This window comes from Panthera leo, chromosome D1 (assembly GCF_018350215.1).
Source record: "Panthera leo isolate Ple1 chromosome D1, P.leo_Ple1_pat1.1, whole genome shotgun sequence".
NCBI lineage: Eukaryota > Metazoa > Chordata > Mammalia > Carnivora > Felidae > Panthera > Panthera leo.
The window spans coordinates 58,825,299-58,840,839 of NC_056688.1; the positions used below are offsets into that span (position 1 = coordinate 58,825,299).

Here is a 15,541-nt window from a genome sequence, read left to right on the forward strand (position 1 = left end):
CACTAGGGTGGGGTCAGATGCTGTCTAGAGGACAAACCACAGGGACCCTGGAGTCTCATGTTTACTAGTGGACCTCAGTGCATTTCCCATCTGAAAGTCCCTGGGCTGCCCTCTGCTACTGACCTCCATGTCCTAATGAGGGGGACCTTATTTGCTAAGCTGTGTCTTAGACCTTTGGGAGGATAAGCCGTGGTGGGAGGGAGGAAGTTTTGGGTCTCAGTTTCCCATTCTCTGGTCCAGATGGTCCAGGAAATCAGTCTCATTTATAATAGTTCTCTTAGTGGTCTGTTCGTGTTACATTTAAAATCATAGAGCTGGTGGGGCACCTGGGTGGCTCAGTCGGTTGGGCGTCCGACTACAGCTCAGGTCATGATCTCACAGCTTGTGAGTTCGAGCCCTGCATCCGGCTCTGTGCTGACAGCCCAGAGCCTGGAGCCTGCTTCAGATTCTGTGTCTCCCTCTCTCTCTGCCCCTCCCCCACTCACGCTCTGTCCCTCTCCTTCAAAAATAAATAAACATTTTTTAAAAATTTAAAATCTGGAGTGCCTGGGTGGCTCAATCGGTTGGGTGTCTGACTCTTGATTTTGGTTCGGGTCATGGTCTCACGGCTTGTGGGATTGAGCCCCTCATCTGGCTCAGTGCAGAGCCTGCTTGGGATTCTCTCTCTCCCTCTCTCTGTGCCCCTTCCCTGCTCATTCTCTCTTTCTCAAAAATAAATAAATGAACATTAAAAAAAGAACATAAAGCTACTTTATATTGTTTTGAGGAACGAACTGGGGCAAACTCAATTCTAATAGACAAGATACTTTTGTCATTTGGTCTTCTAATTATAAAAGTGATACACAACTATAAAACTTTAAACAGTACAGACAGGAAGGTTGTAGAAAGGGATGGTCTTTCAAGATTGGATTGGGAGTTAGGGCTAGGCCTGAAATTCAGGTCAAGGTTGTCTCCTTTCCCTTGGTCTTTATTGTGCCTTGGTCATGAATAAACCTGGTTTTATATTTGATTAGGGTGATGCTGAATGGGCTGCCCCAAGGAGGTTGTTAAGATGTCCTGCCTCTCACCAGGTCCACTGTGTGTGTTGCACATGTTGTGCACTGTCCAAGGGTACCTGGTCGGAAGGGGGTGAGGTGAGAGCTGGGAGGGGGGTACTGAAACCTACTAGCCTGTCCTCCCTGCTGAGCTTCACATCCCGCTGTGGGGCCCCTGAAGGAAGAGGCATTTTTTCTAATTTGCCCAAAGGCCCCACCTAGGTTGGAGGTAACCTTGCTTTTCCCTGGAGAGTTCATTGTAGGGTGGGAATGTGCAGTGGCTGGGGCCACCCAGAATGAGGTCCAGGGGCAGTGGGGTGTCCAGTCTGGAGCCCTGCAGAGGCACATGGCTGGAGGCAGGGTGTGGTAGTCATTGGTGTCTGGGGTAACTGAGAATCCAGAGTGCGGAGGGGTCCAGACTAGAGACTGGCTACAAGACCAGCACCAAGGGCCCATTTGGTCAGGAGTGGCCAAGGCCTTGGGGCAAAGGAACAGGAAGTATGTGTCTTACCAGCAGAGGAATAAGCAGATGATGAGTGAGTGTGGTCTCTAGCACATACATAGTGACGTGTCACGGTCATCTGGGTGACGGCGCTGCTTTATGGAGAGAGAAACTGAGGCTCAGAATGTGACATGACTTGCCCAGCGCTTCAGGCAAGAAGTGATAGAGCCGGGATTGGAACCCGGACTTACCTTGCATCTTGCTGGGAGATGGCTCTGACTCACTAGTGGCCCCCAGCTTCCTACCAGGTGGCTGAGGCAATGGGGCCTCGACTCAGTCCTCCCCTGAGGGCTGCTCCTCACCCACCTCCACCACTCCCGGGTCCCCAGACAAAGGGTCATACCCTGGACGGGATGGGACAGAAATCTGCTGCCAGGGAGGTGACAGGACAGAGATTCGGAGCTGCGGCAGGGCAGAAGAATCCACTGTAATTCTTTGGGTCCCGTATGTGGCGGCCACCCATCCCTGGGAGACAGAAAGTAGGCCCGTGGCCCAAGGATCAGTCAGCTGCCTGCCTGAGGGCTGCACCTGCTGCCTTGCTAGCCTAGCTGGGCTGGAAGGAGCTGGTTTCTGCAGCGGGGCAGGGGCCACTTCTGCACCCTCTGAGCCAGGAACCCAGCCCCCACCTAGTTCCTCATATCTAAGGGAAGTGTCTCCAAGGCTTCTTGCTTGCTTAGCGGAGTCCTGAGAACACCCAGGAGGGCGGCAGATCAAATGTGACCCTGCCTATAGGTATCGTCTGGTGATTATGTTGAGGAGGGGGGTGGAGTTGGGGGTACTGGGCGTTGTGGGGCTCTGGGGCAGATGTACACAGTCAAGTTGTTGGTAGGGAGTGTGGGGACTGAAGGCTGTGTGTGGTGGTTGGTGGGGGGGTGGGGGAGCAGATCTGCTGTGTGGCTGCTGAGTGGGGCAGGAGGTGTGTGTCCTTGGAGGCTGTGTGAGGTGTGAGTTTGTGGTATGGGTAGGTTGTGGCCTGGCCACAGCTGGGTTGTGTACTGTTCTTGGTTCCTGTGCCGGCCACTGGAGGGGTTTCCTGAGGGCTATATGCTAAGGTCCCTGCCTAGCCTGCCTGGGGTGACTGGGGTGGCTGGGGTGGGAGGGGAGGGCATGTAGGGGAGGAGAGGATCAGTGATGGATGACCTCAGGCCTCAGTGTGGACCCTGGGCCTGCCTTCCTCCTCTCCTTCTGTTCCCCCATCATTGGCCCTTCCCTTGAAACCAGAGCGCAGCTCTGTGTGGAGGAGGCCTAAAGATGCAGTGGGGGGTGGGAGGGAAGGGTCTTGGCTGAAGGGACCTCAGAGCTGAATGCGGAAGCAGTTAGGACCTTCCAGGCTGCCCAGACTCAGGCCTGACTCACTCATGCAAATCAGAATGCAGAGGAGGCTCACACCCTTGTGGGAGTCCCCAAACCTGTCTGGGTGTTACTACTGTCCTCCTACATCCCCCATTCCCACCCCACTGAAATCACCCGTCTCTGCATCTGCCTGGTCCTTTCTTATCCCTGTGAGCCTTGCGCACTCGACTCCCTTTGGCTGGAAGCACAACCTCCTACTTCTTCAAAGCCCAGCTCACGAGGGCCCTCTGGAAGCCTCTCTGACTTTATCAGACAGAGGCAGTCACATCCTCTGAAGGCTCTGTTGGTTCCAGCAAGTGACCTGGGCGAATTTCCACCTCACACAGCTTCCCAGAAATGGGGTAAAAATCTCAGGCTATGGGATTGTGATGAGGACGACTGAGATAAGGGTGGAAATCTGGCCAAGGGCTGGGCATACAGTAGGCATTTGGGAAATGGAGGAAGTGGGAGTGTGCCTGTCCTTGGCTAGGGCTTTGGGCTGCCTTCCTGCTGCCCTGGTGGGCACGGCACAAGGGGGATGCTGGGCTGGGACAGAGAAGGGAGCAAGAAGCCTTAAACTATGATGGGAGGTGAAGTGGTAATTCGACGACAGAAAGGCGAAAACTTTGCCTCCAGCAAAGAGGGTCTCAGGTCAGACCTGAAGGACTGGCTAGGAAGGATTAGAGTCCAGATGACTCTTACCTCTACACTGAGTGCCCCTGGGCCAGCCAGGCCCTGGGCGCTACTGTGGAGGGCAGGGAGGATAAGAAGCGGTGCAGACTCTCAGGATACCCCAGGCCAAGTGGGGGTTGGGTGGAGATGGATCCCCACGAATAGAGCAACTAGAGACAGATCAGGAGAGCGCTCTACCGCATGGCTCAGCTTCAGAGGTTTAGGAGCCCAAGGGGGGTGGTTAGGGACGACTTGCTGGAGAGGGCAACCTGGAATCAGTACCTGAAGGTGGGAGGATGTGGGTCATTTGCTCATCATTGTCAGACATTTTCGGGGATCCCATATGCTAAGCGGGTGCCTGGTGCAAAAAGTGACATGGAGGGAATCCTGAGCCAGCCCAGCCTGGCTGGGGCTTGAGGTATGTCAAGTCACTTCCTCTCTGTGGGTGTTGGTTTCTTCATTTGTAAATGTCAGGGAGGGCCGGAGCAGGTCGAATGACAAGGGGCTTTGAGCAGGGGTGAGATCTGAGCAGGCCGAGGTTGGCATAGCAGAGGGGAGCTGGAGGGAGACAGGAGAAGCAGGGGCAGGGTGGGGTGTTGAAGCTTGAGCTGGGCCCTTGGGGTGGGGGAGGAGGGGAATCCCCCAGCTTGTGGCCATGCTGTCACAACAGGATGACACTCCCTTCTGCCGGGTCCCTGCTTTCCTGGGGGTGGAGATTCAGTGAGGTGTCCTAGCAGCTGCAGGGCTTAAACCCCCAAACCAGGGCCAGGATCAGGGTGCAGTGAATGCAGCACTTGTCTTGGGCACAAAACATAAGGGGCCGGGGTGGGAAAAAGTTCAGTAATCAAGGTAATATTTTTAAGCCATATTTTAAAAAAAAATCAAAACTAATGAAAAAATAAAAAAAAAACAAAATAAAAAAAATTATGTTTATTTTTGAGAGAGAGAGTGAGTGGGGGAGAGGCAGAGAGAGAGGGAGACACAGGATTTGAAGCAGGCTCTAGGTTCTGAGCTGTCAGCACAGAGCTCAACATGGGGTTGGAACCCATGAGCTGTGAGATCATGACCTGAGCTGAAGTTGGACGCTTAATGGCCTGAGCCACCCAGGCTCAAAATACCAAAATTTTAAATAAAGACGTTCAGTATTGCTGTTTCCTTCTTTGCCTTGGGCTCCAACATGGCTCAGAAGGGCACTGCTCCAAACTTCTTTTTCAAGAGCTGTCTCCTTCAGGAAGCCTTCCCTGATCCTTAGCCTGCCAAGGGCCCTGTGGGCTGTTTTCCCTGGCTGGCTGGTGTCAGACCCCCTCTGGCCTGAGCTTCCTGGAGAGCCAGTCCAAGTCTGAGGTTCATGCTTCTAGAGCCTTGAACGAGGCCATCCTAGAAGGGAATCAATGTGGGTCCCTGCGTCTGACCTTGGCCTGAAGTCTTTCTTGCAAGAATGGGAACTTGAGGGAGACCCAGGAGGAGGTTGACCGTTTCTCAGGGATGGAACTGGTTTCCTGTTTCCCAGCCCTGGTCATTTCAGTAGGGTGGTTGGGGCCATCATCAATCCAATGTTGAACCGTTAGAACAGGGCCCAAGCCATAGCAGGTGCTCAGTTAGTATTCATGATCACTTTTGAGAGGCAGTGAGCAGAGTGGTTAAGAGTCTAGAGTATCCAGGAGAAGTGAAATGGAAGCCACAAGTGCAGTTTAAAATTTTCATATTGTCTGTTATTTTTTATTTTATTTGTGTTTTTTTTAAGTATGTTTTAAAATGTTTATTTATTTATTTATTTTTGAGAGTAAGAGAGAGCACAAGCAGGGGAGGGGCAGAGAGGGAGGGAGATACAGAATCTGAAGCAGGCTCCAGGCTCCGAGCTGTCAGCACAGAGCCTGATATGGGGCTCTAACTCACAAACCCTGAGATCATGACCTGAGCCGAAGTAGAAGTCTGCCCGCTTGACCAACTGAGCCACCCAGGCGCTCCTATTGTTTTTAAAAAAATTGTCACTTGAGTAGCACTGCCTTTCTTTGCCACTTCCTTTGAAGTACTAATTGCCTAAGATTTATTTTTAAAATACTTTTAGGGGCACCGGTGTGGCTCTGTCAGTTAAGCATCTGGCTCTTGATTTTGGCTCAAGTCATGATCTCATTGTTCTTGGGACTGATACTCAATCCCCTAATCCCCGAGCTGGGTGGCCCTGCGCTGACAGCAAGGAGCCTGCTGGGGATATTCTCTCTCCCTCTCCCCCTGTCTCTGCCCCTCCCCTGCTCGTGCTTTTCTCTCCCTCTCAAAAGAAATAAATTTAAAAAATAAAATGAAATATTTTTAAAACCTATACCTATTTTAGCCCTATCCTAAGAAGTTGTTGTAGAGAATACCTAACCAGTAAGTTAAATGTTCACAAGTACCCCCTAAAGCCCAGCAGTTTTCGGTTGACCCTGCCCTAGTGGCAGGAAACAAGCTGTGCCCCAGAAGAGCCCATCTGCCCTCTCCCAACCCCCAACAGAGCCCAAATCGTCTGAGCTTGCTGGCAGCCTGCCCTCAGGGATGGCCAGTTCTTTCCCCTCCCACCTGGAAACACCCTCATTTGGCCCACACGTGTGTTTATTTTTTTTTATTTTTATTTTTTTTTAACGTTTTATTTATTTTTGAGACAGGGAGAGACAGAGCATGAACAGGGGAGGGTCAGAGAGAGAGAGACACAGAATCTGAAGCAGGCTCCGGGCTCTGAGCTGTCATCCCAGAGCCCGACGCGGGGCTCGAACTCACGGACCGCGAGATCATGACCTGAGCCGAAGTCGGCCGCTTAACCGACTGAGCCACCCAGGCGCCCCATGGCCCACACACGTGTTTAAGAGCAGGGCCTCTGAGGTCTCATGCCTCAGTTGGCCCCCTCTACCCGTACCCCACCCCATGGCTATCAGACTTAGTGGAAAGGGTCCTGTTCCCCAGGTCTTCTCAGTGTCCCCCACCTCTCAACTGACAGGCTCTGCCTTCTGGTGGGAACTGCATCTACCCCCCTTCCAGTCCTCCCTGGGGGCAATCCTGGCCCAACAATTCCCACCACAGCCAGCCTCGACACATCCCTGCCACTGGTTCTGGGGAGGCCTGGACAATGGGAAGTCCTCACTCCTCTTAGCCACCTGTGTGGCTGTTACCTCTGGGCGAGCCTGTCTGCCTCTCACTCCTACAGGAAGGCCTTTCTCTGGTCTAACCTCTACTGCCCCACCCGGCTTCCATTAGGCTTCCTGAACTCTTCCGTCTTCCTCTATCCTCTTCTCCATCTTGTGTTTCCTTCTCTCTCTTTCCCCTTCCCCTTTCTCCTTCTTCCTTCTTTCCTCCTCCTTTCCTTCCTCCTCCTCCTCCTGGCATCCCACTGCTCAAAGTGACTCCACCCCTGTCCTTGCAGGTTCCCCTTTGATCAAGATGAGGAGCCATTCAGAGTAGCTGCTGCCTCTGGGAGGATCCCTGGTGTCCTGGGCAGCCCAGTGGGTGAGTCTGGAGGCGGGAAGTGGGGAGCTGGGCTGGGTGTGGCCGGCTAAGCCCCAACTTTGAGGTGGGGGAGGCTTCATGGAGGCCAGACCTGAGGTCCCAGTTTTCATTTTGCGAGTAGGTGGAGGGGCAGAAAGAGGGTGAGGCTAAAGAGCTTCCCAGGAGGGCTTTGAAGGGGTGGGATAAGACAGGGACCAGTGGGTTGGGTGGGGGATGTGTATCACATTATCTTTTAAATTGTATTTAGTTTTTAGAAAGCAGTACAAAAGTTTAAGATACAGAACAGTATAGTGAAAGGTAACCTTCCCTCTCTTATCCTCCCAGCTGCCAGTTCTCCTCCCCAAAGGCAGGTTGTTTCTTGTATACCCATCCAGAGGTATTCTGTGTGTGTGTGTGTGTGTGTGTGTGTGTGTGTGTGCGCGCGCATATATATATATATATATATATATATATATATACATACGTACATATTTGTACATTTTTTTATTTAACCCAGATGTTTACATAATAAAACACTGTTCTGCATCTAATTTTTCCACCTGACAACAAATCCTTAATATCATTTTATATGAACTTTAGAATTTGCCTATTGGTAATTTGGTGGGGGGGGGGGGTAGGGATTGTGTTTTGTACTGGTTATACCTTAACCCAGGAAGAACCAATGTCTTCATAATGTCTTCATAATGTTGAGAGCTGGTTTATCCAAGAACATCAAATGTATTTGTTTGTTTGTGTCTTCCTTTGGGTCCCTCAGCAGCCTTTTTAAAGAACTCACATAGTTCAAGGGCACCTGGGTGACTCAGTCAGTTAGTTAAGCGTCCGACTCTTGGTTTCGGCTCAGGTCGTGATCTCACAGTTTGTGAGTTCAAGCCCCACATTGGGCTCTGTGCTAACAGTGTGGGATTCTCTGCCTCTTTCTCTCTGCCCCTCCCCTGCTCTCTCTCTCTCTCTCTCTCTCTCTCTCAAAATAAATAAACTTAAAAAAAAAAAGAACTCACATAGTTCAAAACATAGGTAATAGATAAAGATGTAGAATGAAAATACTTCCTCCCACCAGGGGTGGGTTCCCAGGGAAACTGATGGAGACTGAGCTTCAGGCTCCTTCTGAGGCCCAGGAGGGGCCCAGGCAGTGTGTGCATGTGATCATGTGGTTTGGGAAATTTTTACAAAAGTAAGATATTCCAATTAAATTTTTTAAAAAACTGAGAGATGATTTACGTACAACATTGTATTAGTTTTTAGATGTACAACATAATGATTTGATATTTGTGTATATTGTGAAATGATAAGATATTGATACTCTTTTTTTTAAGTTTATTTATTTTGAGAGAGAGAGAGAGAGAGCGCACACATGATCAGGGGAGCAGCAGAGGGAAAAGGAGTGAGAGAATCCCAAGCAGCTTCTTTGCTATCAGCATAGAGCCTGACAACGCAGGGCTTGATCTTACAAATTGTGAGATCGTGACCCGAGCCTAAACCAAGAGTCGGAGCCTTAACTGACTGAGCCACCTGGGTGCCCCTGATATTCTTCTTCTTTTAAAAATAAAATTTTTTTAATGTTTATTTATTTTTCTGAGGTGGGGGCGGGGCAGAGAGAGGGAGACACAGAATCTGAAGCAGGCTCCAGGCTCCAGGCTCCGAGCTGTCAGCACAGAGCCCGATGTGAGGCTCGAACTCATGAACTGTGAGATTATGACCTGAGCTGAAGTCGAAGACTTAACTGACTAAGCCACCCAGGCTCCCACCTGATACTCTTTCTTATTTTTTAAATTAATTAATTAGTTAATTTTTAAATTTACATCCAGGTTAGTTGCATATATTGCCAACAATGATTTCAGGAGTAGATTCCTTAATGCCGCCTACCCATTTAGCCCATCCCCCCACCCACAACACCTCCAGCAACCCTCTGTTTGTTCTCCATATTTAAGAGTCTCTTATGTTTTGTCCCCCTCCCTGTTTTTTATTAGTTTTGCTTCCCTTCTCTTATGTTCATCTGTTTTGTATCTTAAATTCCTCATATGAGTGAAGTCAGATGATATTTGTCTTTCTCTGACTAATTTCGCTTAGCATAATACCCTCTAGTTCCATCCACGTAGTTGCAAATGGCAAGATTTCATACGTTTGATAGCCAAGTAATATTCCATTATATATATATATACCACATCTTTATCCATTCATCCATCGATGGACATTTGGGCTCTTTCCATACTTTGGCTATTGTTGATAGTGCTGCTATAAACATTGGGGTGCATGTGCCCCTTCGAAACAGCACACCTGTGTCCCTTGGATAAATACCTACTAGTGCAATTGCTGGGCCATAAGGTAGTTCTATTTTCAATTTTTTGAGGAATCTCCATCCTGTTTTCCAGAGTGGCTGCACCAGTTTGCATTCCCACCAGCAGTGCAAAAGAGATTCTTTGTCTCTGCATCCTCGCCATCTGTTGCTGCCTGCGTTGTTAATGTTAGCCATTCTGACAGGTGTGAGGTGGTATCTCATTGTGATTTTGATTTGTATTTCCCTGATGATGAGTGATGTTGAGCATTTTTTCATGTGTCAGTAGGCCATCTGGATGTCTTCTTTGGAGAAATGTCTATTCATGTCTTTTGCCTATTTCTTCACTGGATTGTTTTTTGGGTGTTGAGTTTGATAAGTTCTTTATAGATTTTGGATACTAACCCTTTATCTGATGTTACTTGCAAATATCTTCTCCCATTCCGTTGGTTGCCTTTTAGTTTTGCTGATTGTTTCCCTCAGATATTTTCTTTTTTTTTTTTAAACATTTCTTTTTTTTTTTTTAATTTTTTTTTTTAACGTTTATTGTTTTTGAGACAGAGAGAGACAGAGCATGAACGGGGAGGGTCAGAGAGAGGGAGACACAGAATCTGAAACAGGCTTCAGGCTCTGAGCTGTCAGCACAGAGCCCGACGCGGGGCTCGAACTCACGGACCGTAAGATCATGACCTGAGCCGAAGTTGGCCGCTTAACCGACTGAGCCACCCAGGTGCCCCTCAGATATTTTCTTAAAGAAGGAATTGAGGGGCGCCTGGGTGGCTCAGTCGGTTAAGCGTCCGACTTCAGCTCAGGTCATGATCTCGCGGTCCGTGAGTTCGAGCCCCGCATCGGGCTCGGTGCTCACAGTTCAGAGCCTGGAGCCTGTTTCGGATCTGTGTCTCCGTCTCTCTCTGACCCTCCCCCGTTCATGCTCTCTCTCCGTCTCAAAAATAAATAAATGTTAAAAAAAAAAAAATTAAAAAAAAAAAAAAGATGGAATTGAACATGTGACAGCATCCGACCCCTTGAAGTCTGGCTCTGTGTCTGCTCCCTTCCATCCCCTCAGCCCTCAGTTTTCCTCCTTAGAGGCAATGTCACCTTGCCTCTGATGTATCTTTTCAGAAATAGTTTATGCATTTACCAACACCATGTATTAATCTATCCTCTCTGGTTTGTTTTTTTTCTACATAAAGGCAGAATGTTCTATATACTGTTCTGCACCTTTTTTTTTTTTAATGTTTATTTTTGAGAGAGAGACCAGAGTGTGAGTGGGGGAGGAGCAGAGAGAGAGGGAGACACAGAATCTGAAGCAGGCTCCAGGCTCTGAGCTGTCAGCACAGAGCCCGATGCAGGGCTCAAACTCATGAACCGCAAGATCATGACCTGAACTGAAGTCGGACACTTACCGACTGAGCCACCCAGATGCCCCCTCCTTTAAAAAAAAAAAATTTTTTTTTAATGTTTATTTATTTTTGAGAGGGTTCTGCACCTTTCTTTAGTCACTTAACAACATACCTGGGAGGTCATCCCATATCAACATGTATGTACTGAGTTTCCTCATTTTGTTAATTAAGGTTGCTCAGTGTTCTACTATATGACCATCCTATAATTTAGTTAACCATTCCCTGATTAATGGGTATTTTGGTTATTTCCAACCTTTTGTTATTATACACGTCACTGTTGCCAGTCACCTAGGAAGACTACAGGATAAGTGTCTAGGGGTGGCTGGAACAAAGAAGAGAAGGACTTGGGGTTTTCATAGCTATTGTGGCATTAATTGCCCTTCTCAGAGGCACTCCCACCAGCCAGGCAGGAGAATGCCTCACCCTGTCACCACGTCGTGTGGGGAGGTTAAGTTCCTTTTCATATATTTAGGAACCACTTATATTTTCCTTTCTGTGAATTTCTCTCTTCATATTTTTTGCCCTTTTTTCTGTTAGGTCATTGGCCAGCTTTTAAAAAATGTTTATCTACTTATTTTTGAGAGAGAGGAGAGGCAGAGAGAGAGAGAATCCCAGTCAGGCTCCATACTGTCAGCACAGAGCCCGACTTGAGGCTCGAACTCATGAACCATGAGACCATGACCTCAGCTGAAAATCAGGTTGGACCTGTTTCTTATTTCTAGGTACTTTTCAGTTTTTAGGAAAATTAGTCCTGTGTTTGGGATATGAGAGGCAGATGTACCCTGAGTTGTCATTTATCTTTTGGCTTTGTTTCTAGTGCATTAAAAAAAACTTTTTTTAATGTTTATTTAGTTTTGAGAGAGAGAGAGAGTGAGCAAGAGAGAGAGAGATCAAGCACGAGCAGCAGAGAGGCAGAGAGAGAGGGAGACAGAGAATCGAAGTGGGCTCCATACTCTGAGCTGTCAGCACAGAGCCCAATGCAGAGCTTGAACTTCTGAACCCCAAGATCATGATCTGAGCTGAAGTCAGACACTTAACTGATAGAGCCACCCCAGTGCCCCTGTTTCTGGTGCGTTTTAATTTGTGGGAATGTTTGATTTTTATATACTTCAGTATTTTACTCTTTTATCTTTCCGGGTTTGTATCATTTCTAAAAGGCTTTTGCGTCTCTGAGATGATATTTTAAATCCTTTCATAGTTTTATTTTTTATAACGAAATATTTGATCTAAATTTATCCTGTTGTAAGGTGTGAGATAGGGGTCTTTGTTTCTAGGTTGTTCCACAACTGTCCCAACAACTTAATAATCCATCTTTTCAGTACTAATTTGAGATATTACTTTTATTGTACACTAAGTTATTATATGCATTTGGGTCTATTTTTAAACTTTCTCTTCTCTCTCTCTCTCTCTCTTTATTTATTTATTTAGAGAAAGAGCTTGTGCAGGAGAAGGGCAGAGAGAGAGAGGGAGAGAGAGAATCCCAAGCAGGCTCTGCACTGTCAGCACAGAGCCAGACATGGGGCTCAATCCCATGAACCATGAGATCATGACCTGAGCCAAAATCAAGAGTCAGACACTTAACCAACTGAGCCACCCAGGCACCTCAGAACTTTTTGTTCTGTTTAATTCATCTGTATGTTCACATGCTGGTAACATGTACTGTTTTAATTACTATGTCTTTATATGTTTTAATATGTGGTGAAGCTGGTTCTCACTCTCTACCCTTTTTTACCCTCCACCCCCTGCCTCCGGAAATTTCCTGGCTCTTCCTGCTTGTTTGCTTTTCCACATGAGTTTTCAAATCCACTTGTCTGGCTCCCCTTCCCCTGCCCCCCGCCCCACTACATAGGTTGTGTGTATATTTAATAGGATTGTGCATATTTATAAATTAACTGAGAGAGAATTAATATCTTTATGATGCCTTCTGCTTGGCAGCATACTGTGTCTTTCCATTTGTCCAGGTCTCTTCTTTTTGACTCTTTCTACAGATCCCACACATTTCTTATTACGTTTTTTCCTGGTGACTTAAGTTCTGTGATGCTATCGTAAGTGAGGCTTTTCATCCTGGTTTCTAGCTGGTTATGGCCTATAAATATTAATTCTGTTATATTAGTTTTGAATCCAGCTCACTTACTAATTCTTTTATTGCTTGTAATAGTTTCTTAGTTAACCTTCATGGGTTTTCCAACTAAAAATTTATATAATTGGTAATAAATAGATAGTCTCTTCCTGCCCAATTTTTATACTTGTTTATTTTTGTTGCCTAGAACTTTCAAAACAATGTGAATATTAACAATGATGATGATGATGATGAATAATCATTGAGCACCTGGGTGGCTCAGTCAGTTGAGCATCTGACTCTTAATTTTGGCTCAGGTCATGATCCCAGGGTCATGATCTCATGGGTCAGGGAGCCCCACATCGGGCTCCACATTGAGCGTGGACCCTGCCTGAGATTCTCTTTCTCCCTCTACCCCTCTCCCTGGCTCATGTGCTGTCTTTCTCTAAAATAAAAAAAAAAAAAAGTAAAAAATAGGGGTGCCTGGGTGGCTTAGTGGTTAAGCGTCTGACTTCAGCTTAGGTCATGATCTCACAGTTTGTGAGTTCAAGCCCCTCATCGGGCTCTGTGCTGACAGCTCAGAGCCTGGAGCCTGCTTTGGATTCTGTGTCTCCCTCTCTCTCTCTGTCCCTCCCCCCGCTCAAAAGTAAATAAACATTAAAAAAAAAATTTTTAAATAAAAAAATAAATCCTTCTCCTCCTTCTCCTCCTCCTCATCATCATGAAATGGATATCCTTGTTTCATTCCTGACTTTAATGGAAATTTTGCCATTGTTTTCCCATTAAGCAAGGGGCTGATTTTTTAGTTTAAGGGAGTATCAGTCTGTTTCTGTTTTTGTAAGTACACTGGATGTTGGCTTTTATCATATGCTTCTTTAGTATCTGTTGGAGATGATCTGATGACTTTTCTCTTTTGATTTGTCAGTCTTCTCTCTGTATCATCTATCTCTTGACTCTTGCCAGGCCAGGAGCTCTTGAGTGCAGGGATGGGACCCGAGTCCCTATTGCCTTGTGTGAGGCTATCTCAAATGAACAAATGAATGGATGGTTCTTTCCTATACATTAACCCCCTTGGTAGTGGGAAGGGTGACACATTCACAGGGCCAGGACCCCAGCTATGTGGTGCTGGTGTGACTTACCCCCTGGAGCGTTCTGCTTCTTCCAGGGACATGTAGGTGGGGTGAAGTTCAGTCCCTAGACTGGGCCTGCAGGGGGACCAGCGGTGGTATCACTCAATCCCACTCATACTTGCTAAGCCCCTGGGCCTGGCCTTCAGCTGGGGACTGGTACCTCAGAAGGAACTGGGCCCTTGCCTGGGTCCTGTTGAGGGCAGTGGCAGGTGTGTGTGCTAGACGCAGCCATTGGCTAGCCTTGTGGCAGTGGCCCAGGCTGTGGGTGGGGCTCAGGGGTGCTACCAACTCTGGTTCCTGGAGGGCTTCCTGGAAGAGATGTGAGCTGGCCGCTAGGAGGCCACGGGGGTGCAGGTGGCAGGTTTCAGACAGAGAGAAAAGCCTATGTGTTCAGGGACCAGGCAGTATCTGGCCTTGCCTGGCACATGGGGCACAGGGAGACAGCTCAAGGACAGTGCTCGACCCCATGGCATGGGAGACCCACAGAGGGTTGCTAATCGGGGAGCTGTGGCTGGGCAGCCTTACCTCTTACTTGTGCCCATCTGTCTCTTCCAGGTCCGGACAGGGCCCTGCTGGCTGGCCTCTGCTGGCAGGAACCATGGCAGAGGCCGGGGATGCAGCACTGTCCGTGGCTGAGTGGTTGCGGGCACTCCACCTGGAGCAGTACACTGGGCTCTTTGAGCAGCATGGACTGGTGTGGGCCACCGAGTGCCAAGGCCTCAGTGACGCCCGCCTGGTGGACATGGGCATGCTACTCCCTGGTCACCGCCGCCGCATCCTGGCTGGCCTGCTCCGTGCCCACACTCCCCCAAGCCCTGCACCCCGCCCTACCCCCCGGCCCGTGCCCATGAAGCGTCATGTCTTCCGCTCACCGCCTGTGCCTGCCGCTCCACCGGAGCCACTGCCCACGGCCGGAGAGGACGAGGGGCTACCCACCGCCCCACCCATCCCACCCCGGAGGAGTTGCCTTCCGCCTGCCTGCTTCTCCGCCCCATCCGCAGCAGCCCCAGACCCTGTGCTGCCCCCGCTGCCTGCCAAGCGGCATCTGGCAGAGTTCAACGTTCCGCCTGTGCCCCCCCGCACTGGGACCCCCCGCCAGCTGGTGAGGTGAGTAGATGCCATCCCTGGTGGGAGGAACATGGGTGGAGGATCCCGGAAAGTGGAGAGGGAGTTTGTGGCCTTTGGCAGTAGGGTAAGAAAGGCACCTCGGTGGAGGGAACAGCATGTATAAAGCCCAGAGGGGGGAAGCACTATCCTGGGGCACTCTGAGCAGACTGGGACTAAACTGTTGGGTGAGTGTGGGTGAGGCTGTGGATGGCATTGGTGGGAGATTCTGTGAAGGCCGGTGGGAAGCCAGAAAGGTTTCAAGCGGAATGATCGGATGAAAGCTGGATCGGATGGATGACTGGTGGAGGAGGAGGCTGGGTGACCATTGAGAGGGCTCAGGCCCCCAGGAGAGGCCCCCACTTGGGCTGTGCTAACAGGGTGGAGAGAGAAGTAGGCAGATGGAATGAGAAATTGGCCCTGGAATGGACGGGGCTTGGGAACGGCCTAGACATTAGCAGAGAGGGCATGGGGAGCCACATGGCATCCAGGTTTCCATCTTGGGTGGATAGTGGTGCCATCCCTGATCTGGGGATCCAGGGACAGAAGTGTACCC

General features: G+C 48.9%; 1 protein-coding gene across 4 annotated transcripts in view; it reads left to right on the forward strand.

The window, feature by feature from the left end:
* ARAP1 (ArfGAP with RhoGAP domain, ankyrin repeat and PH domain 1) overlaps window positions 1-15,541 on the forward strand; it is a 68,905-nt gene that overhangs the window by 10,645 nt on the left and 42,719 nt on the right. For 3 of the 4 annotated variants that reach the window (XM_042905347.1, XM_042905344.1, XM_042905346.1), the window contains exons 2-3: window positions 6,935-7,017; window positions 14,437-14,988. In XM_042905347.1, coding sequence (XP_042761281.1) covers window positions 14,480-14,988 — 509 coding nt within the window. In that variant the 5' untranslated portion in view covers window positions 6,935-7,017; window positions 14,437-14,479. Of the gene's footprint in view, window positions 1-749; window positions 2,269-6,934; window positions 7,018-14,436; window positions 14,989-15,541 lie in introns of those variants that run through there. The other variant, XM_042905345.1, reaches the window with a different exon arrangement.